Source organism: Ylistrum balloti, unplaced genomic scaffold (genome assembly GCF_031769215.1).
Source record: "Ylistrum balloti isolate Yb309-2 unplaced genomic scaffold, AGI_CSIRO_Ybal_v1 Utg371032, whole genome shotgun sequence".
In the NCBI taxonomy this organism is placed as follows: domain Eukaryota; kingdom Metazoa; phylum Mollusca; class Bivalvia; order Pectinida; family Pectinidae; genus Ylistrum; species Ylistrum balloti.
Genome location: NW_026782573.1, coordinates 404,259 through 429,904, shown reverse-complemented (window position 1 = coordinate 429,904; position 25,646 = coordinate 404,259). Strand labels below are relative to the sequence as shown.

Sequence of the window (25,646 nt, the reverse complement as noted above, 5' to 3'; positions counted from 1 at the left end):
AATTTTTTTTCTTCTTTTCTCAAATTTTCACATTTCATATTTGGTTGCACCATTTTCTTCCGTCTGAAATGCCTTTATTTGAATTCATTCTTGTTTTTTTATCAGTCAAATGATACAGACCTAATCTTTTTCTTTTTGTTTTATTTTTTTTTTATATTTTGAATTTTTGTCTTCTCTTTCTCTTCTTTTGTTTTATTCTTATCATCTGCTACTCAGCAGATAGATACTTGATCTTTGTCCTATTGTTCAAGTAAAAGAATTATTGAGATTCTCACTATTGGCTGAAGAAACTGATGAAGGATTTTTTGAGGTGCTAGTGTGAAATTTTGCCATTGGCCTGGTAACTCAGTATGTAAATTGTGAGGAGGGTGTTGATAAGTTGAACTCTGTAAATTGTGGGATGGGAAAGATATTGATATGTTGGTGGTAAGATAACTCAGTATGTAAATTGTGGGGAGGGTGTTGAAATATTAGTGGCCTGGTGACTCTGTAAATTGTGGGGAGGGTGTTGATATATTAGTGGCTTGGTGACTCTGTAAATTATGGGGAGGGTGTTGATATATCAATGGCCTTATGATGTTGATGAGTTGGTGGCCAGGTAACCCAGGATGTTGATTGTTGATACAATTGAGAATCAGGAGTGTTTTTAAACTACCATCATTATGAATAACTTTTTTTATGAATTGATGTGTAATGATCATGACTATTAGGAAATCTTATTTTGAATTAAATCGCTCTGATGTAACTATAGTCTCATCGCTATGGTGATTTTCAACCCTTTACAGTACCTTCTCCCAAGAACGCTACAAGTCGCTCCAAACTGATCGCGGGCCAGTCTTTTCTGGCCTGGGATGAAGTAGCAAGTAGGTTGTTGGAACCTGGTCAATGTATTATGACCTATCTAGAGTGGTCAGTAAATGGTCAGTTGGGTCAGGGCAAATTGTCATAGTGATACAAATATCTTTGTTCCTGAAGAAATAATTTTTTCTTTTTTTTTTTAATTGAGATATAAATCATTGTTCAATGTTTCTTCATTCCGAAATAAATAAGATTTATCACTCTTTGTCATGATGCTTGAAAACTATAAAAACAATTAAAATTATTGTTTAACTGTTATATTGTTTAGTTCTAATTGTTCCATAATAATTGTAAGTGAAGATATTAGTAAACCAGGGTGGAAAATCTCTGTAATCAGTGCATATTTGACACCTACCTTATAGCAAGACTCCTACTTTTCTATATCATTGAATACTATTAACAAGAATGCTTTGCAGCATCTTGACTAAAGCTGTCTTAGAAAGATTTGAAATTCACTTGGAAAAATAAGTTAAAACTTAAATATAGTACTTTAAAATGTTAGGAACAAAAAATAAAATTATTAAGCCAAAGATATTACAGATTTGAGAGCAAATCCTGTATATGCTATTACAATTTTGGCCCTAAACCTGATTCACTGACTGTTAGGGAAGGGAAGCATATATTGGGATATGTAAATAGGACTGTATGTAGTTAATGGGTGTCTATAGGAACGTAGGCTGGGTTTTAGATTTGGTTTACTAATGGGGGAAAAGGTAGATTATGTATTTAACAGAAAAACTTGAAATCATTAACATCTTACTGTTATACATACATGTTACTTCTGGTATTAGTAATTGAGAATTGGATTTCTCTTAGTTATGAACCTTAGTTATAATTCTAGACATCACATACGTTTTGTTAACATGCATGGTCTACTAACAGCTTTAGTTTTACACCAACTATATCAATCTGCTAACCGAATATATACAACTTCACAGAAGACAATAACAGACCTTTTGTAAATATATATATATATTTACGAACTGATACTTCTCTCTGGAAAAAGCACAACAGAATCTTTACTAATATTTTTACTGTCTTCAACATTCATTACATACTTAAGTATGTTTAAAAGTCATGCATTAGAAAAACTCCAGTTGTATCTTGTTTGTATGGTTAGCTATTTCTTAACAAATTATCAAATTAATATTTCCCATTGATAATAAACTTATTTTTAATAATATTGTATTTTTGAATAATATCTATGATTTGTGTTCTCACAGAGAAACTCGTGTGATATGTTTCTTTGTTTTTTGCCTCTAAAAATGTTCAGAGGAAATAAAAGTAGATGTACAAATGGTAACTATCTATTCTGGGTTAAACGGGTGGCTGAATCCATCATATGTATAGATATATAATTTCTACAAGGATGTGTTAAAAGTTATATCTGAATCAAGTTTACAATGAGAATTCAAATGTAGTATCATTCCTAGTGTGCGAAAAAGTATATTTATCTACAAATTATAGATTTCTTGATAATCATAGATGAAATGTGATGAATAATGATTAAATGGGAATGTTTTTAAAGACATTAACCCCACCCAGCACTATTGGTATGAGGTACCACTGTAGTACAGGGCATGTATGCATGAGAGTATGGTGGATGGTTATACTAAAACTGCAGAAGAAAGAGTTATCTACCTTTTCTCCTGGAGCTGTATATTACCTAACTCAATCAAGAATTGTTACATGTTTAGGGAGGAATTTTGTTGTTTTGTTGAAATCTACAATTTTGTCAGTAAATTGTTTCAGAAATGAATATGGACAGTTTTAAAGGAGATACATATTACGATTTTTCTGTATTATTTTCTTTTTATTGTTTACTGTTATTACTTATATAAATCATAAGTAGTAAGTAACATTAAATATATTTAATATACCTGTCAATTAAATATCATCTTGGTAATACACACTTCGCTACAGAAGATATACAAGAACTTTTTAATTTCTTTCCTGTTAATTTTTCAGAATGATTTCAATAACAGACACAGTGGAGGCTTCACCAGTTCTATTGCACCGCGCCACAACATCCCCGTACCACCACCCATGCCCCCTGACAACCGTATGGGAGCTCGTAGAGGTGAATCATTGCGCTATTTTTGAGCACTAGGATCAAAGCTATATTTAAATTTGACATAATATACATCACTTCAATGATTTTAGAATATGCCAATGTTTCTTTATAGAAAGCAAGCAATTTTACTTGATTTCTCAGGAATGAATATAATGTTTTATGGTAGTAATTTCCAAGAAATTAATTATTTTTCTCTAATATTATTTAGGTAAAGTTTCATAATTAATTGTTCATAAAAAATCTATAACTAAAATAAATATATATATATATAGAGCAGTCTTTATGAGCAATTAATATATGGTTGTTATTAATCTGAAACAAATTGGATGATCTGTTTTAGTGGTTTATTTACTGCATGGAAAAGTTATGAAATATTTGAACAGGGAAAGTGCAACAAAAATCACAACATTCCAGTTAATGTCATTGTTGTAAATTTAAATCTTTCTACCTTGATTGTATATATTTCCAACCTCAACGGGTGAATTAGTTGTTGCCCAGTTTTTTTTTTCAAATTTCTTTATAGGTACAGGGATATTTTGATATGAAATTTATTTTGTATTTATGAAATTAAATCAACTAATATATTTCATCAAATATTTTGCTGGTATTAATCAAAATATTTTAGTTTGAAAGTTCTTGTTTATTTTTTTTTTCTAGAATTGTTGTTATATTGGTGATGTAATAAATAAGAATTGGGGAAAATCAGAATAATCGTTTTGCTATCACATTTCCTGCCAGATTTGAATTTTGATCTTCACAAAGTTTGATTGACTTTGGTGAAGCAGCTGTTTTACACCCAGCTTTGGATATTTATTTGGTCATTTTCCTAATAAAAAAGAGAATATTTTTTCCCTGATAAGTGCTATGGACAAATTTACATGATGATACATGCATTGTATATAATTAAAGTGATCTGTTGCCAGGACAGCAGCAAACCAATATATTGATTACATTTTAGTATATTTATACATATATATATTTATACACATATTAATGATCCTTAATACATGGTACATATTGGCATATAAGGGATGGGAAGTTACATTGTCACATTGTTTTGCTGCCTGGCACACTGGGATATATTCCATTGCTAGGTGTAAAGAAATTCACTCTATAAAGTTGTATACTTGTCAAACGGAGAATGTTTTTCTTCTCTGAAATTTCTCCCGTTCGTGTTCATTAAAGCTGTTACATTTGTTGTGCAAGTATACTGATAAAGGGAGATAAATCTGTATATAAGACCATAGCCTCAGAGTATTATCCTCTACCAAATTGTTTATTATATATGTCACATTTTATGTACATCATATTTATGTTCGTTTACTACCCATTTCACTGTCAATAATACCCCCAGTACATGATTACGTACAAATAGACCGATATATATATGTTATTATTTGACCTCTTTAGCCATTAGATTTCCATGGTTTGATATGCTGTGAGAAATCAGATTTACTGTTTCCTATGCCAGCCATTCCATCTGTGTTATTATTTAGCCACAGACATTAGGAGATCCTGTGATTCACTAGGACAAAGGAACTTTATAAAAGAGGAGTTTAATCACAGAAAAGTCATGCATTCCATAATACCTCTTTTTTTTAACAGTTTTTTTTGTTTTTTTGCTCCACTTCGTAGATTAAAGAATAGTTACAGTTCATATAGATGGGGACAATATCAAATCTACTGGCTATTAGAATCAAAATTAGTATACTAGGCATGTTCGTACCCATTGATGGACTTGGCAACAGTGCATGTTATGATTGTTATAAAAGAAAAGTTAATTATAAGGACTTAGGGTTAAGAATATTTCTAGTGAAAAAAACCCAGATGATTTTTACTTTGTGTGAATATCATTTCATCTAAGAATTTAAAAATGCTGCACATGAAGGGTTTGTGTGGCTGTAGTTGTATGCAGTTATATTTTCATGTAATTTACAAATACAGGACTGTGATAGCTTTGGGTGTATTGAGCGTAGTTAATTAGATGCTTTATCAAAAAACCAAAAATGACAGCAATGAACGTTGGCAGTTCCTAGAAGCCAAAACAGCACATGAGTTGCCATGTGCTTGAAAACAAGTATTTATTCAGTAATGATAGGAAGAGTACTGATGTGCAGCTTTCAGATGTGACTTTGTTCATTATCCTTTTGGGAATTTACAAAACTGCAACTCTGTTGGCTGTGAGAATGTAGAAGGTTTAATTATTTTTGGTGGGTGGGATGGGAGAGAGGGCCGTGTTGATAGAGATGGGAGTAATATTTGAAAAAAGAATCTACAAATTAGATATTAGATTGTTTACCACGACTGTCAAAGTATTTATATTTGAGAAAAATACTGATGAGATCAGTGACTCAGCTGAAGATGTAGATACAGAAACCCATGTATTATACTTTATTACTTGTTACACCTCGTGGATCTTTTGTGATTGAAAGGAGATGTAGACTTTGACTAGTGAATTATTTGTAAAGATCTCCCAAACATGATCAATATTTTCCTTATAGTGTAGGTATTCAGGTATATTCTTTTCTGACTACTTGAAAATATACAGAGAGATGAAATAGAATGATTATTTTGAACTTGTACAGATTTTCATTTAAGATGAGAGTAAGCTATTGATAAAAGAAGTCATTTATGTGTTACAATGTCATTTGGAGCAGAAGTGACCTTGTAAAGGTAAGTGCTAATGAAGGTATGCTGGCATGGTTTCCAAGGCTTCAAACTTTCAATTTCGTATCACTAGGTAGGGTTATTATATCATTGGCCAAAAAGCCGTTACCTGCTAATTGGAAGCAAACAAGGTCATCCATAACGTGAATACACCTGGAATATCCGGTGACACTGTAATGTCAGTGATCATCGATGAAAGAGCAATGTAGAAATACTGAGGTGTTGTATTGGTTGGTGTCCTGTCAGATGTTGGCTTTGACAGAATATTGTTGGGTTGGCGTGATGTTGTGTAGCATGCACTGAACTAAGTTTACTAATAACGACATCCAGTAGTGGAGGAATCACTTAGTCTCCTGTGTGACTAACGACTGTACAAACAGTAATATGCACTAAATAGTAATTTACAGCACTTTTCTATGACCTTTGCACATCTTCTACTCTCTATTATTTCAACTTTGAAAATTTGTTGATTTACATTTAAAGACTTTTTTTTAATATTTTCATTAATTGTCATTTTAATTTTAGCACCGTTTTGAATTAAGAAACAGTTCAAAATTTATTTTTCATTAAATATGTTTTAAAAATTATTTATTATATACTTTGGAGTTGATTGATTTAGAAGGTGTAGTTTGTGTTTGAAAATATTATCAATCTTTTTTTTAGTTTGACATCATTAGACAGACAGGTGCAGTTACAACACTACTTTGACATGATATTTGATTAGACAGAGACATTAATATTTGACAGTTATTAACAGTGTGATGTGAAAAGACTAACATGAAGATAATAATAATGGCTAATTGCTAACATACCTTGGTGGTGGTGAATTAATTTGTCATCCAGCCATTTGTGCGCACGGTCAAATCAGGTTGTATCATCTCTGTGAAAGACATATTCATATGCGCATTACGAAATTAATGTTTAAAAAAATCAACATGAACTTTTAAAATATGTTCTCTTCACCTTGAGTCATCTCTTTATATCATGTACTAACCTTTGTGTAGACTTTTCCTTCTTTAGACAGTAACTAACCTCATTTTGCATCTCACTTTGTTTCCTTTCTTGCTTCCATGAATATCCTTGCTTGAATATGTTTTAGAATTCCAATTTACATACATTCCTATCCTTACTGTGTAAGCACTGCTGCATCTCTTCTTTACCTTGTCATTATCCACTTGTAAATGTTATGTTATGCATGCCACTTTGTATATATTCTAAATAATTTTGTTTAGTATTTTGTCAATGCCATACATCATCTTTTAATATGATGGGTTTGCTACTTAGCATGTCTGGTTTTATGTACTAATATGTAGAGCAAAGCCAGTCTTTCATAACTTGTAAAGGGAAATCAAAGACAATTTCTTATTCCACCATCTCATTGAAAGTCCTGGTAGAATGAGATTTTGTTTGTAAGTTCCAATTACAACTTGCTTCTTAAGGAAAGAAGTTACATTAAGTTCAATTTCTTTTTGTCCTATTGATTTGAGGGCGCTAGGTAGATTATAATTTGCTTCCACCTTCCTTATATTTGCATTTTAACAACTACTGGAAGGGATACTTTCGTCAAGAAGCCAGTCTGTGTAACTCCCAGCATTATCCTTTTGATGCACTTGCCTACCTTCACTCTGCTGCCGTTAAGGTTGTGAACATGATACAAATGTTAAATACTGAAAACAGGAAACAATTTATTCACATTTATATGTTCATATAATATGGATAACGTTTGTATTGCGTTTATCATTAACATGAATAAATACACATACATCATGAAAATGCCTTTGATTCTTCATACGAGCATGACACTGACCGAACAGGACACTTAATGTATGTGACCGATACAACATCGAAACTAATTATTTGCTTTTATGAGACATTTTGGAAAGTACTTGACCTCCAACATGAATATTGACATGGACTTTCGTAGGTACAATTACTGAAGGCGATGACATTGTAGAATAGAGTATGAAAGAATTGTGCATGCTACAGGTCTAGATATTACAAGCAGGCGCATAACCAAGAGTTGTGATTGTAAAACTGGAAATATGTCTCCAATTTTTAACTCGCCTAGCACAAAGGGTCAAGTGAGCTTATGTCTTGGTGCGGTGTCCATCATCTGTCGTCTGCTGGGCGTTGGGCGTCAACTTTTCACATGAAACTATTTCTCAATAACCAAAAACACAATCATGTTTGGCTGGTAGATTCCTTGGATGAAGTGAAACAAAGATTTATGAAATAAAAATACCTTTAACTACACTCACGATCACAGGAATCATCTTTCACGAAACATTCAAAACATGCGATTGAGCTAATAGATTAGCGCAGATAAAGTGTACCAAAGAACATAATCAAGGTCACAGGGGCCAAATGTGATAAAACCTTCAAACGTCTTCTCTCACGTAACAAAAATGGGATAAAAATGAAATTACCAACCTTGTTTCTGCACTCGAATAGCTTCACATGCTCATAAGTTGCATTGATTGAAGTATTCCACAACAGAGTGCGGCAACTGTAGACATATGATGTTTACTTTGGAATGTTAGCTTTTTTGTTTCAAAGTAGCTCAATTAGAAGAGCATTGGCTTATATGACTGTAGGTTGAGATTCCAGGGGCGTGGTTCAATGCTCCATTAACGTTGTGTTTTGTGTTTATCAGGAAGATGATTAACAGATCAGTATGTGGTGTGATGGATGTGTTATTGAACAGGACACTGTACCCTAATTACTCGGTATGGTATGTTTGTTGTTCAGTGAGGTAACCACCATCTTCTTTTAGGTAATTCTTCTAAACAATGCAATCCAGTAAACAAATGTTTCAAATTCATTTGATTTAGACATACATCAAATACAATTGAGACAATGAAATACAGTAAATACCAGGTGAGCTGTGCAGGTCCATTGGGCCTCTTGTTTATAAGGTGGACAAGAGACAAAAATGTTATTCCTGTATGTAAGGTAACCAATTTGGATTAAAGTCTATGGACCTGGGTTAGTGAGTGTTCATAGGTTAGTGATATATGCAGTAATGGCAAGCAAACCGATGATGAGGCTGACCTACAAATTGAAGGTAAGGATATATTGTGATATGTATAACTATATACATGTTGTCATTGCATTTAAATTAATCCTATACAAATTCTTTTGTAAAACATATAGAATATATCTGGCAGAACAAAAGTCACAATCACAGGTTAAAATATAATTACAAATGGTGGATTGGTAGATCAATTCGGTGTTGATAGCCTTGGTCTAGTGCTATTTAGTTTCAGTTGCAAAGTAACATCCACAGGTAACTTGTACAATGTTCAAATAAAACATCCTTCTTTGAAAGAACAGATCTTACTACAAAGCAATTGTATTAAACAATATGGGTTTTTAAATATTTCTTACATAGATTTTGATAAATACAACTCTACACCAGTAGGGTTTGAAACATTTTGAATTAATTTTAGTAGTGGAAATAAGGGGTGGATCAAACCTTCAGTTTTTAGTGTCACTAGGTCTCAGCACATCTTCAATGGTCACATTTATTAAATTTCACAAATATGTTCCCTGTTCAGTTATCTGGTTTTGGATTTTGTTAAAAATATTATAAACTGTTTTTGTTTGGGATTCTCCATGTCCTGTTAGTACTTACTGAATTTCTTTCTAGTCTTGCATGTGTACTTTTTCATTTTTATTTTACTTCAGTAGGAAACTTGACCTTCAGGCAAACCCAAACAAGCTTTGGATCACACATTTCTCATTATAATGAAATGTATTCTGAGTATTTCATACATTTCCGTAGTATCTCATCTTAAAACTTTTAGTGAAGGAATCCTAGTACGAGGCAAAGAAGCCTATTTCTGTCCGATCACAAGAACAAATAGGGACCAATAAGTATGAAAAAATATCAAGAATATTAACCACAACCTTTGTCTTAGAGGACTTGGAACTTAATGGTGTATTTGTATTTATATCTCGCCTCAAATGAAAAAGGAGAAATTTACCATTACTTCTTCTGGTTTCAACTGCAAGTATGTTTTTTCAATACACTAACTTTTGAACCCTCAGAGATATCTTGTAAAAATCTGACCCAACTGCATCTCAATATAAATGATCAAATTAGGTTGTGACCTTCCAGTTAAGATCATAGGCCAAATAAGTGCAAACATATGTTTATATTCTTTTCCAGTGCATAACTTTGGAACCATCGTATACGTCTGGTGTAAATTTGAAACGTAGTACAACAGCTGCAGGTTTTATGTGACAAAATGACATTACCTTAACTTTCACCTACAGGTCAAAGGTCAAATAAGTTGAAAAAAATTGTCAGTACATTCTTATCCATGCCATTTTTTTTTGAGTTGTGAAAGGCATTTTGATGAAACTTGAAACAACTGCATTGCTCTTGTGCGGTAAGCAATGCATCTCGAGGTAAACTGTTGAAACAGAAAACAATATATCAAATTGTGCTCATACCAATATCATTCGAGTCAGTTAGCATTGATTCTGCTGAAACTTTATAAATCATCAACGGTTGTTGCTCACTGCACTATGATTGAGTCATTGAGCTTCAGCTACTAAAGAACTTCTAATTTACATTTCAAAGTTGATCATAATCTAACCACAACTCACAACTCGTCTGACTAAAGGTCAAGTTCAATAGGTCAGAGGTCAAATAGTTTACTGGTATAATTTTTGTCATAAGGTCAAAGTTGATCAAAAGATAAATAAATAAGGATATGGTCAGGGTAAGAGTTCTTGTCAAACTTTTGTTATGATGAAAGGAATCAAAAACGAAGATAATTGAGGAAGCACAAGACCATAGTTTAAGGTTATGGGTCAGATAACTATAACATGTATTTCTCTGTTCATGCATAAATATTTAGTAACGAACAGGATATGTATTTGTCTGCAAATAAGAAGAGACACGTTTTTGTCCGTAAAAATAAGACTAGTTTAACTATATATATGTTACTGTTATTACACTTCAAAATCTGCCTATCGACTGTAGGGAAATGGTATGTCTTTATTTACTAAAACATACATGCTTGTCTGCAGCATGTAAATGGTATATTGTTATCTGAAAACTTGTTTATTGATATTAAGGAAATTGTTTATCTGTATCCAAAATGATTTGACCTTTCTTTATATTAGGAGAACCATATAAAAATTCCTATAACATCAGTTCAGGCTTCTATTTCTACATCTTCTAAATAAAGAGACAAGGCTATAAAAACATTTCCTGCAAAATAAATGGATGAAACAGGTCCTGAAAACTGCATGAATGTTTTTACATTACCTACAGAGAAAGAAATATTTCTGGTCACCAGTTCACAACAAAGTCTCACTATGACAAGGAAATGTTCATCACATTTTTCCCAATTCATATGTTGTTGTGTGTTGTACCATACATTTGATTCATAATTTTTTAACTATGTTCTTGTGTGGTGAAACAAATTTAAACATTATCCAAAATGGTAGAAATGTAAGTGAAAGATATCTGCCTCTTTCAGATGCTTTCTATTATATAACTAGGACATCGTGGGTTGTGATATTTGTCTTTAAGATGAAGATTGTAAAAACGCTAGACAGTAGTAGTGATATATGAAAAAACAGAAACGAGAAGGCCAACTATCAGTTAATGTGAAGGGTTCAAATCGTCATTATTATCGATGGAGGTTGACATTTGCGATTTATGATATTTTTGATGGCAATTTTACAAAAACCTTAAATGGAAGCAAATATTAATACTCACTATATAGACATTATGGTGTAATTTGTAGACAGCGGCGATAAAGCTTATGAAGGACGAGGAAGAAGACAGGACAGTGCGCGGGACAAGGTAGATCGCTCTTTTGGCAGTCATGATAGTAATTACAGTAGTAGCAATGAGGACAGTATCGATCGCGACATCAGGTGGGACAGAAATGGAGAAAGGTACGATGATAGACGAGATGGATATCACAAGGAGAGACAGGATCACCGTGATGATAGGTATGAGGAGAGACGAGATGGACGACATCACGAGGAAAGATGGGATCGACGCGACGACGGTAGGGATGAGAGGAGAGATGATGAAAGGAGACAAGATATAGCGGTCCCACCACCACCACCAACTACTAAACCACCAGCAATTAAAAAGCCAAAGCAGCCATCTGTAAAACCCAAGAAACCAGGTGTGTTCGAACACTTAAACATAATGAATAAAATATCACAAAGTCAGATCTATACGCTCACTTCACTAAAACAAATTTCTTAGAAGCACTGTGATTGATTCAAATATTATATATAATGTTTCTTTTTTCACAGCCCCGAAGAACGACCTGCATGATGAACTGAAGAAGAGAGTGAGTACACACGTGCTGGAGGCGCCGAAGGGAACAACTTACATATCAAAATATTCTGAACCAGATGAGATTAAGGACTGGCTGCTTACCAAAGGCTTCAGCAGGCAGTATGTTTAGACATTTTTGGAATTGTACCATGCAGTATGCATGCTGAGGCTTCATTGATACAATCAAATAATTAAAGTGTACTCTATTTTTTGTTTTCCTTGAAATTTAGTATCCGTTATCTACGTACGAGTATAAATTTTCAGGTGAAAATATATCGAAAGCTGATACTTAAATTAACAGTGTTCAAGATTTATGTAACAAAAAAAAAATTGTTAATGAGGATATAATTAACAGAATCATGATTTAGCCAGGCTATGATATCATGGTCTTTAGTGTAGATGGAAGAACCTTCAGTTACAATCACTTTAGTCTGATTAGTATTTTATTTTTATATATGGAGGAGATCAGACACTTAGTGAAGGTAATGATGCAGAAGACACTTACTCTTCTGGAACTCCTGGTCTTATTCTTTTACAGAATTCTTGGTGGAAATTTTTATTTTGTTCATACCTTCCTCAATTTGTATTGAATTTGAGTTTAGATTATAATTATGTTGACATAGTGGTATTTTCTTGTTGTGTCTGTCTACATTAATGAACTACACTGTATTTATAATATTCATAATCTGACCTATGACCTATACCAGGATTCATTATCCTATTGTAATTTTCAGCTGTGTTAACACATTTGACGGGTATAATGGCGAAGATCTTTTTGCCATGCAACGTAAGGAAATGAACCGACTGCTGGAGAAAGATGAGGCGCACAAACTGGACAGCATGCTGCTGGTTCAGAAAAAAATCAGCAATGTAAGTAACGACCTGAAAACATAACATGATATAGAAAACCGCGTTCATTTTTGTTGGAATATGTAGCGGTTTAATGTATATAACAATATATATTTATACGTGGAATTATTACTGCAATTATATATATGTAGCAAAAATAAAAATTCGAAGTTTAGAAATGTACAGATTTACAGAGGTCAAGAAAGACATGGTACAATGATATAAATACACACTTGACTTAACTCGATACATAGAAATATGTATCTAACACTTGTGGCTTGTACCATTAGAGTAAGCAGGACGTGTTTTCTCATTTGTTGGTATGGTGTTTGAATTTTCCAGAGATATTTCTTGAAGTGTTTTTTAAGTATGTTTTTGTGTTTAATGTTATTCCAACATGTTAAGATTTCATATTTATTTTTCCCTGAAGTATGGCACAAGAGGTGGCTCAGAGCTGAGGAAAATCCTGGAGGACCGAAAGAAAAAAGCGGAGACGTCGACGTCTGCACACATTGGTAGTGCTCCGTCATTCGCCCCTGAATCCCCTGATTATAGTGAAGAGGACTCTGACAGTAAGTGTGTCTCCTCCACCCGAAACCCTGAAGTCTGAGCTGGTCATCCAGCTGTAGCCTCAATATGTATGTTACTTGATTCTGGTTAAATACAAATGCACTGCTTGCAAAAACAGACAAAAGGCAATGTTCCTTATAGTAAATGTTACATGCTCAGTAGCAAACCTCTCCCAAGAAATCTCGAGATTTTCTTGTATAAACAGGAATTCCTCATTAGCATGTCTCTAAACGAAATAGTGAACATTTTCAGTATCGACACCCGATATAATCAGAACACTGTGAGAGACAAGATTATGTAGGTTCAGATTGAATTCATTTCATTGCTGTGTGTTACTGTAAAGGTTCTTTTATTCAATATTTTCAAGGTGGAATGAAATTGTGAAAAATTTTACACCTTGAGAAAAAAATTGCATATTCACAAGTATACATGCATGATATTGTTAAAACAATATACATATATATATATAAGCAGTTTTTATCAGTTTTGATCTCATTAATAAGGAAAGAAATGAATGAAAATAAATGAATATGTACATTATAAAAATAATATCAGAAAAAATGAATTTATAAGAAGGGCGAAACGACTGTAGGATGCATTTTCATTCATCCATTATTTGGCTTAGCTGTACCTAATTCTAGATTTGCATTGAAATGTGTTACCCACATGCATCTATTGTACAATCTTCGAGATATACAGGTGGTAGACACTGCTGGTGGTCCATGAGGTTTACCGTAAGCAGCATAACATGCTTTATTTCATTTGAATAATGTCACGGTTAATTACGAAATTCATTAAATATCGGGACTAGTCCACGGCCAAATCAAGCTTCTGACATGGTGTTTTCATCTGTTTTGGTTTTCCTTAGTCACCTCCTAAGTTTTAATACTTAGGTCCGTGTCATCACTCACAAGTCCTGAAAGGATGGAATAGTCGTAGGTAGCTGGTTAATTAATTAATTGACTGTATCTAATTCTGTGCATCTTTTTATGGCAATCCTAACAAAAATTGAATGAAATTATGCAATCCTTGCAAACATCGCGTAATATTGTGCAATCCTTACAATGTATAAAATGGACAACATTTCAAATGGTAAAAGCTAGTGCAAATAAGATAGCTGTCAATATGTTATACTCTATATAGGTATAAATTGTATCTGACTTTGAATCATAAACACATGTTTCTTATTTTCAGCCAATTGAGTTGTCTAGGGCTTTATGATTTAAGCATCACACAGGTTTAGTATTCTCTCTTGCTGTATGCACATCGTCTAACCAAATCCACATAGTACATTATCATGTTTCACCGATATCGGAATTTCGTTAATCTGGACCGCGCCATTCAAATCCATGTCACTGAAACAATTCAGTGATAATAGAGTTCCAACCACCTGGATTTAACAAGAAATTTGTGATCTGGAATTTTCCTTCGTAATGATTTATAATATGGACACAAAGGGAAAGAAGTATCAAAGGGTCTGGAATAACGAAGTCCCTTATATGTACAGCACTAAGACTTAGATTGTAGTAAAATGCCTTCATGTCGACCATGGTTAGAATGTTATTAGGAATTAATCATTACAATACCTACATCAGCAGAACCTCACTTAATCTTACACCAAACATATGTAATTAAATATCCATGGTATACTTAGAGTTTTTCGGTGAGGTGAAATAGTATATTTTACTAAATTTTGTTATCTTACAATTGACACAAATTTTATATATGTCAGCAAACGATTGAAGAGTTATGTGCTACAGTATCTGTTACATAATTCCTGTTAAAATTATTTTTATCAATCTTGGATACAACTTTTACAATGATTGATTCCTGGTGACATTTGTTTCTAGGTAAGCTGTAATTTGATAGCGCTGTGGTTTTGTGCTGTTTGTGTTATAGTATCAATCAATATACACAGCTGAATGCATCTTGAGGTGAACATGTGTGTGGAGTTGAGAACAGGATTCCAAGTTGATAACTCAGACTATCAAACAAGTAGGATTAATGGGATGTTTTGGTGGCTTAGTAGGGGTTGCAAATATGAAAAAAAATCATCATCATCTTGGATTTGTTTGTCAGTGACCTCTTGGACATATTTTGAGAGCACACAGTTGTAAATACAACAAATGATTTAGTTTTATATCAAATCCTAACAATATTTCATGGATTTCTTAACAGTTTTGGAGAAAATACAAACAGATTTTGAAAATATGCTGGACACATATTGAGTTCCTTATTGACAATGGTAATATATTGTACATACATTTTCTGTTCTCCTTGACCCTTGATCTTTAACCCTTTGATCTTTAACACCACTAAACATTTACCATACCTCAACTATATCCATTCTAAAATGCACCCATTCAAGCTTTATCTACAGATACAACGGAACCGCATCAATTTTACCGCGATCACTTTTCTGGAAGCTATTTCCAAATTGAAACTTTAAGTCAAAAAGACAGTAAATAACACATTTTTGTATAATTAACTTTGCAAACAGATGTTTTCAATTTCATCTAACTGTCTACATTTGCACAGTCATTTGGTCTTATGTGCTACCTTTATACACAGGCTACCTGTCTGTAAAGGCCACTTTTTTGGTTCCCCATGTAATACAATTCATGGAAATTAAACCTGTACATTAAGGCCACCTGTGTATAAAAGCCACTTTTCTCTTCTACCTTGAGTGGCTTTTGTAGACAAATTTGACTGTACATTTATGCCACTTAAATATGAATTATGAACAGGTTTCCAGAAAGGTATATTTCAAATCGGAGTTGAAAATGACGGGGTTCCGTTTCCAATTTTGTCCCAATAAGTAACATGTTTGCCTGATTTAACATACCGTAGTTTGTCTCTTGCAGCTTTCTGTCAATTAATTAAAAATCGTAATTTTTCAAAGGAGGAATAATTAACCATAAAATGGATATTTGTGTTTACCCATTTTAGCCATCATGTTTTATATGTTACCGTGCACCGTCTACCATGCATGAACTTTCCATTCAAATGACTTCTTCTCCATAACAAAAAGGCCCAGGGTGGATGAAGGATGCAAGGATGAAGGGCTACCAAGTTTATTAATATAAATGACCTTGACCTGCTTTCAAGGTCACAGGTGTCAAATATGTCAAAATCTTTAAATGACATCTAATCAATAACAAAAAGGTTCATGGTACTGATATTGGGTGTTTTGCTACCAAGTTTGTTAAAAGGAATTACCCTGACCCACTTTCAAGATCACAGGGGTAAAATGTGTTGAAATATTTAACCGACTTATTCTTAATTACCATAAGGTTGACAGTGCTGATATTGAATCTGTGGCATGTTGTGGTGAAGGGCTACTAAGTGTGTCACCTTTACCTACTGTCAATGTCACTGGGTCAAATGTGTTGAAATACTTAAGCAACTTCTCTTAATGACCATAAGGCTAAGGGTCTTGATATTGGGCTTGTAGCATGCTTTTTCAACAAGCAATATGTTCAGAGTAATGGCATTTGTGCATTATAAAGAATATGATTTCCAGTTCATAGAAAGTGTCTTTATGAACCAACCAATGTGTTCTATGTAAGCAGTAGTGTAGTTGAGCAATTTATTTTAGGTCTGTTTGGCCTCTTTTATATAAAGGTCTTTATAGTCAGATGACCCTAAAGCCCCTGTTGGCCTCATGTTATCTTATCAAAATCATTGGTTATATGTACAATATCAAAAATAATCCTGTTTTCTATACACTCTCCAAATCATTGAACTCCAGTCTGGATAAACATATTTTTGCTGTCTGAAATATTATTGGGTAAATCTGAAGACTGTTTGATTAACTTGACTCATAGTTATAATGATAGCTAACGTTAAAGACCTTTCAGATTGCTGAGAAGTTCCTCTGAGATAGATATTGCTCATTTTTACTATTACGCTGACTTATTTCTCCAACAGATTCGTATCACTCACATGATAGCACTATGATAGAGCATTGAAAAGGTCAAGGCATCACCCAAGGAGTAAAAAAAATATATTTAGATGGAGAGCAAAATCCATGGACGTGTTTCCCTAAAAGGATGTGATATTTTCTTAAAAACAGCTAATAGGAGATTATATAACTATTTTTATAAATGCACCTCGATGTCAAGGCAGCTTTACCTTGTTTATGCTTTAACAACTTAACTTTGCATGTTCAGTATTGTTGAATGTTGTTTAGTACCTTGCATGAACCTTTTCTAACATTATATCAGCCTCAGAACAGTCCCTTTATATGAAAACAATGTGAGATGACATCTTAATTCAATTACCTGTTTTTAATTTATCTGCCATTGCCTTCCAATAACACACTGGGACACTGGTCACACTGAAATAACAATTTAGAATGGATTTCCTTTTCATATACATCAAACCTTAATGATATTCGTTTAATAAAAAAATCCTGTCTAATCTTTTGATACGGCTGTACTGATGAGACAAATATCGATTCATAATAAAATTTATGTTTATTTAAGCTTTTATAGGGATATTTTTAAAATTCATGCTGGTATGAAAAAAAAACTTATTTGCAAACTGAATGAATGTGCATACAGACAACGAAAAATTATTAATATTTTGATAAGTTTTGAACTTCATCGCTGTTAAGTCTCCTGTTCTTTTGTTTTGAAGCGATTTGTGTATGTTCATACCTATTTCACTATTTACAGGTGATCGCTCTGACGATTTTGTTAACGCTGGAAAGACATTGAGGGCTCTGTTACAGAACCGCCGAAGAAAAATCCATACTGCTACATATCAACAAGACAAACAAGAGTGATGTGATACGTGTTTGGTGATTAAGTGTACAATAATTATTTATATTGTGATTAAATGCATATCCAGTTCATTTATTGTGATTAAGCGTAAATTCAGTACGCATTGACCGTTGATATGTTTATCGTGATAACATTCACATCAGTACTCATTTATCGTAGTAATGTGCACATCAGTCCATATTTAGTAGGAAGTGTCAGTATCTACAAATAATAGATTCTATTGCTCTTTATAAAAACTTTTTTTGCAATTAACCCTTGACCACAAATTGATTCTTGTGCAGCAATTACTGACTAGTTCTGTTGAACAGATAGATTTTTATTCTGCAAACAATACATATTAACCTGCTTTACCACACTCCAGTTACATCTGCTGAACCACTGTATATATGATACCACAATAATGTATTCAATTTTACATGTCTGTCAAATCAAATCCTTGTTGTAACATGTGTACACAACCTATCTATAAAAATACATTGATTTTTACTTAAAACTATTAATAGCAGTTTTATAGCAACTGTCTCTTATATCCATCAAAATTTTAGTTTTGAGAAAGATAATTTTCAGCGAGTTCATCAAATTTTTGTGTGCTGAAAAGAAAAATATTTCTGACATAGTATTTCCAGTCATAAGAACATGACTGGCATGTACATCACTGATTTCAGACTGGGACAGGATGGGCACTGCAGGTCAGACACTCTTGTTTGATAACATTTTTCATGGTTGGCATTTAGTAAAAAAATCTTAGATTTCACTTATTGTTAAAAGGATGATATGTGATGTGATAAGTATTCAGCAATACACTTTTATATGCAAATGATTTAGCTACAAATGTCTGATTGAAGTACAATATTGAATATATGAAAATGTACACATATACTATAGTTAATATCCATTATTCAGTGCTTTGTGAATAATATACATTGATTTTGTATGTTTGTTATGTAAACATGTTAAGTAGATTTAGAAATGTTCACTTGGTTTTTTAATAACATATACAAATGTTTTGAAATTATATATGCAGGTGATTTGCAGAACATATGAAGGTACACATGTCTTGGAGATCATATGTACATGCACTTGTTTTGTAGATGTCATATGAATGTTGACATCTTTGGTAGAATATACATGTATATATATATATACATACGCACATATTTGTAGAACATATACATGTGCACGTGTGAGCTAGATGATGTGTAAGTACTCAAGTTTATAGTTGATGTATATTACATGTGTTTTGTAGATATCAATGTGTATGTCACATGTTTTGTATATTTTTGTATGTACAGGTGTTTTATTAATGTGTGAGTGTTTTGCTGTTTACATTATGCAAGCATCTTTGGTAGATCATATGTATATACGTGAACCCATGTTTTATATAATATGAGTATTTACATGTGTTTCAAAGAACATATGTATGTGCATATTTTCAGATGACTAACAGGTTAGATCGATGAACTACAAGTACTTTGTACATTGCTGTTTGTACATTGCTGCATTACACACATGTTTTGTACATTGCTGCATTACACATGTGTTTTGTACATTGCTGCATTACACACGTGTTTTGTACATTGATGCATTACACATGTGTTTTGTACATTGCTGCATTACACACGTGTTTTGTACATTGATGCATTATACATGTGTTTTGTACATTGCTGCATTACACACATGTTTTGTACATTGATGCATTACACACATGTTTTGTACATTGATGCATTACATATGTGTTTTGTACATTGATGCATTACACACATGTTTTGTACATTGATGCATTACACACGTTTTGTACATTGATGCATTACATATGTGTTTTGTACATTGATGCATTACACACATGTTTTGTACATTGCTGCATTACACATGTGTTTTGTACATTGCTGCATTACACATGTGTTTTGTACATTGCTGCATTACACACGTGTTTTGTACATTGATGCATTACACACGTTTTGTACATTGTGTTTTGTACTGCATTACACACATGTTTTGCATTACATTACACATGTGTTTTGTACATTGCTGCATTACACATGTGTTTTGTACATTGCTGCATTACACACGTGTTTTGTACATTGATGCATTACACATGTGTTTTGTACATTGCTGCATTACACACGTGTTTTGTACATTGATGCATTACACATGTGTTTTGTACATTGCTGCATTACACACATGTTTTGTACATTGATGCATTAAACACATGTTTTGTACATTGATGCATTACACACATGTTTTGTACATTGATGCATTACATATGTGTTTTGTACATTGATGCATTACACACGTGTTTTGTACATTGATGCATTACATATGTGTTTTGTACATTGATGCATTACACACATGTTTTGTACATTGATGCATTACATATGTGTTATGTACATTGATGCATTACACACGTGTTTTGTACATTGATGCATTACACACTTGTTTTGTACATTGATGCATTAAACACGTGTTTTGTACATTGATGCATTAAACACGTGTTTTGCACATTGATGCATTACACACGTGTTTTGTACATTGCTGCATTACACATGTGTTTTGTACATTGCTGCATTACACACGTGTTTTGTACATTGATGCATTACACATGTGTTTTGTACATTGCTGCATTACACACGTGTTTTGTACATTGATGCATTAAACACATGTTTTGTACATTGATGCATTACACACATGTTTTGTACATTGATGCATTACATATGTGTTATGTACATTGATGCATTACACACGTGTTTTGTACATTGATGCATTACACACTTGTTTTGTACATTGATGCATTAGACACGTGTTTTGTACATTGATGCATTAAACACGTGTTTTGCACATTGATGCATTACACACGTGTTTTGTACATTGATGCATTACATATGTGTTTTGTACATTGATGCATTACATATGTGTTTTGTACATTGATGCATTACATATGTGTTTTGTACATTGATGCATTAAACACGCGTTTTGTACATTGATATATTAAACACGTGTTTTGTACATTGATGCATTACATATGTGTTTTGTACATTGATGCATTACATATGTGTTTTGTACATTGATGCATTAAACACACGTTTTGTACATTGATATATTAAACACGTGTTTTGTACATTGATATATTAAACACGTGTTTTGTACATTGATGCATTACATATGTGTTTTGTACATTGATGCATTACATATGTGTTTTGTACATTGATGCATTACATATGTGTTTTGTACATTGATGCATTACATATGTGTTTTGTACATTGATGCATTTCATATGTGTTTTTATACATTGATGCATTAAACACGCGTTTTGTACATTGATGCATTACCTGTGTGTTTTAGATGTTTATTTACATGATGTGTAGATGGTGTTTTATAACACGTGTTTCTTATTTGGAGATAATTTTTAGAAACACGATAATATTTTTTGACAATCAAGTTTTGTTATTTCATTAACACATTACAGTATGTGTCTAAACTATCGTCGCCATCATTTTACCTGGCTGGCCTAATTGTTAACAAAAAATGATAATGACTGTATGTGTTATGGGCTTATATGTCTACATCGTTACTCTGAATAACATTTCATCAACATGTTTTGTGATATAAAGCAGGTCCCCTGGTAATAGAATTTTATATAAATCTCCAGGTCTCCTGGTAATAGAAATTTATGGAAATGTCAAGGTTGAGGTCAAAGTCTCAGGTCTCCTGGTATAGAATTTTACATAAATCTCCAGGTCAAGGTCAAGGTCTCCTGGTAATAGAAATTTTATATAAATCTCCAGGTCTCCTGGTAATAGAAATTTATGTAAATGTCAAGGTTGAGGTCAAAGTCTCAGGTCTCCTGGTATAGAATTTTACATAAATCTCCAGGTCAAGGTCAAGGTCTCCTGGTAATAGAATTTTATATAAATCTCCAGGTCTCCTGGTAATAGAAATTTTTGTAAATGTCAAGGTTGAGGTCAAAGTCTCAGGTCTCCTGGTATAGAATTTTACATAAATCTCCAGGTCAAGGTCAAGGTCTCCTGGTAATAGAATTTTATATAAATCTCCAGGTCTCCTGGTAATAGAAATTTATGTAAATGTCAAGGTTGAGGTCAAAGTCTCAGGTCTCCTGGTAATAGAATTTTATGTAAATGTCCAGGTCGAGGTCAAGGTCTCCTGGTAAAAGAATTTTATATAAATCTCCAGGTCTCCTGGTAATAGAAATTTATGTAAATGTCAAGGTCGAGGTCAAGGTCTCAGGTCTCACGGTAATAGAATTTTATATAAATGTCAAGGTCGAGGTCAAGGTCTCCTGGTAATAGAATTTTATATAAACCCCTTGTCAACAAAAGTGGTGTGGACACATCAATGCTATAAACACATTATTAACTATTTAAGGAATACCTCCAGCTAAATGCAATCTGTAGTGAGTATTATGCTATCAGTGTTGTATATCATGTAGTGAAATTCAAAATAGATATACAATAAATTTAATATTTTCTCTGGCACCTCTTATTTTGCAAAAGCCCTCTTTTTGGTCTTTCTAGAGTATGCTGTTTATCATATCAAGTTTGTATGAAGACTTTGTTGTGTGTTTTCTGTTATTAATAACTCTGATGTACTCACATCTTTTTTGTCTCTACTATCATATATTTCATTTTGAAAATAATATTTTCAAATTTTTAAATATTATTAATAATGTGTAAATATTTTGTCTGATATCCAATATACATAATCAAGTATAAGCATGTGCAATCATCGCTGCAGTTATTCAGGAAACATATTGGTTTATTTAAATAATATTTCTTGCCAAAATCAATATGAATCTTAGAATCGGAAGTATACCAGTTTTCCTCTATACATTCAATGCAATTGTTATATTATTGACGCCCTCGTCATTTCATGATCTGGGAATGTAGTGTTTTGTTTAGCCACTATTATGTTGTATGTCGTTTCCACTCTTTTTCTCTTGAGAGGTATGTATATAAGACTTATTTGGTCAATTGTATTATAGAACACACAGGTCAATTTCTGATTTCATTAAAGTTAGTTCAAATTTTCCAGAGTTATGGTCAATTAATTAAAAAGAATTTGAATTAAAACTTTCTCAAAAATGATATAACCAAAATTGGAGAATCTTTGCTTGACTGCAGGGGAAGATTTAATAAAGAATTTTTTTTAAAAGGAAGAAAAACAAATGTCAATGACTATCTCACTTCAAAGGAAATTTGAGATTGGCTAGCTTGTTATTTAATGGGGCAACTGTCCTAGGTCAGTCAATACTTGACTTGTTCTTAAAAGTCTCGAGTACCCCTCTTTACAAAACTGATAACACTAAAAAGCTGGATTCTTCTCACTGATTGTTAAATGAGGTAATTGTGTCGTTAGGACACATTTATTTTTTTGTTATGAACTTAATAAAATTATTCTACAATAACAAAATTCTTTAATTAAAACTTGCTTATAAATCATTGTTCTTTTTATCAATGGCTATGACTCCAACTGTTTGAGAAAGTGTTGTTATTCTTTATTAAAACTTCTTTTTTCATAGTTATTATTCAGTTTTACATTGAAATGTTCAGGTATTCAGAGCGATCATTTTAAATATATGTTCAACTTATAATCAAATACTACAATACTACGTAGAAGTATTTAAAGACGAGTTCCCATAGATTTTCAACAAAATATCTTTCGAAAACAGGGTTTTTGATTCAAGCCAAACCAGTTTTTAAGGTGAAGTTCCTTCCATTGTATATACATCATGAAAAATCCCCTACTATAACCTTTATCAAAAGGTAGAAATGCCACAAAGAGTACCTGCTTTCTCAGCTTGCAAATTTTCCAAGACAAATTGGGAAGAATTTATTTACAATATGACATGTATTATCAACACGATTGTTAAGTGAGGTATTCTAACGTAGAATTTATGAGAACATCTTTATACTGCTATAATGAAAATCGTTGGGAAATTATCTTCAAGATGAAATATTTTATCAATTTTACGGGATTTACTAATTGTCTTGTCATGTATACATTTTTACCATATATACTTACCTTGATCACAAGTTTCTTTAACTGTTCCACATTGCCTTTGTATTGACTGGAAATGGAACTTTTACACTACAAGACATGTTACTAAATTTGTATTCAAATTACAGAATATGAAAGTGTACTTTTGTTTGTGTTTGTTTTCTATCCCTTTTATTTAAAAATTAGCAGATTTGTTTAAGGAAAACAATTGTATTAATTGTTAAAATACTGATCTCCTCAAGTTCCTTATTACTATTGACATTAGAGGACGAGTTTTAAAGAGATAATAATACTGTGCTCATACTAGAAGTACATGAAACCTGAAGTGGAATTTGTTTTTACGGTAATGTGACTTGGAAATCAATTTTCTATCTCTACTAGGTGAAAATTACCTTTTCTATGCAGATCAGGTGAGGACCATTCAGGTTTGGCTCAACAGAGCTAAACTGATTACATTGAAACCTTTCGAAAAATTGTTCATCTTTTTTTCTTTCTTTTTCTCCTGTATGTTTGAACAAGATATCCCAGTAGGATCTTGTCTTTTAAAAATGGATCTTTTCCATTCTTTCCTCTGTTTTTGCTCTTTGTCATGAAATTTTAAGGTTCCTTTAAAGAAATAGTGATAATAATCTTTACCTGCCAAATCCAAGATTGTCACCTATCAGCCATTTTTTGTTTTCCTTATTTGTCCCAAAATTGAAAGCTCACATCTGGGAACCAAGAGGCTCCAGTATATAAAATTTAAGCAGGATCTATCCTTAAACATCTCAAAAATTTGTCAAAATCCATGAAGGTTGTCTATTGGCCCCTTTTGTATCTAGACCAGTCCCAAAATCTAAAAGGCACAACTAGAGCTAAGAACCTACATATGAAAACTTCTCAAGATATAGTGATAACATTCTTTCTCTGTCAAAATCCTTGACGTCCATTTCAGTTTTCTGATCAGTCACAAAATCAAACGGGCAAAACAAGAGACCATGGAAAATTTAAATATCAAATTTGAGAAATATCCATTTTGTACTTCTCAAGAAGTACAATCTTTCTTCATCAAGATCCATGTAGGCCATTGTGCTATCTGCCGAGTCCCAAAATCCAACAGGAACTACTAGGGACTGTCTGCCGAGTCCCAATATCCCACAGGAACGACTAGGGACTGTCTGCAGAGTCCCAAAATCCCACAGGAATGATTAGGGACTGTCTGCCGAGTCCCAAAATCCCACAGGAACGACTAGGGACTGTCTGCCAAGTCCCAAAATCCCACAGGAACAACTAGGGACTGTCTGCCGAGTCCCAAAATCCAACAGGAACAACTAGGGACTATCTGCCGAGTCCCAAAATCCCACAGGAACAACTAGGGACTATCTGCCGAGTCCCAAAATCAAACAGGAACAACTAGGGACTATCTGCCGAGTCCCAAAATCCCACAGGAACAACTAGGGACTATCTGCCGAGTCCCAAAATCGAACAGGAACAACTAGGGACTATCTGCCGAGTCCCAAAATCGAACAGGAAC

General features: G+C 33.0%; 1 protein-coding gene across 5 annotated transcripts in view; it reads left to right on the top strand.

Moving 5' to 3' along the window:
* Positions 1–20,004, top strand: part of LOC132560209 (epidermal growth factor receptor kinase substrate 8-like) — a 64,356-nt gene extending 44,352 nt beyond the window's left edge. For 4 of the 5 annotated variants that reach the window (XM_060224864.1, XM_060224865.1, XM_060224863.1 and 1 more), the window contains 7 exons: positions 2,827–2,938; positions 11,365–11,757; positions 11,891–12,035; positions 12,650–12,785; positions 13,195–13,336; positions 15,513–15,579; positions 18,014–20,004. In XM_060224864.1, coding sequence (XP_060080847.1) covers positions 2,827–2,938; positions 11,365–11,757; positions 11,891–12,035; positions 12,650–12,785; positions 13,195–13,336; positions 15,513–15,562 — 978 coding nt within the window. In that variant the 3' untranslated portion in view covers positions 15,563–15,579; positions 18,014–20,004. The remainder of the gene's footprint in view (positions 1–2,826; positions 2,939–11,364; positions 11,758–11,890; positions 12,036–12,649; positions 12,786–13,194; positions 13,337–15,512; positions 15,580–18,013) is intronic. The other variant, XM_060224867.1, reaches the window with a different exon arrangement.
* Positions 20,005–25,646: the final 5,642 nt, after the last annotated feature.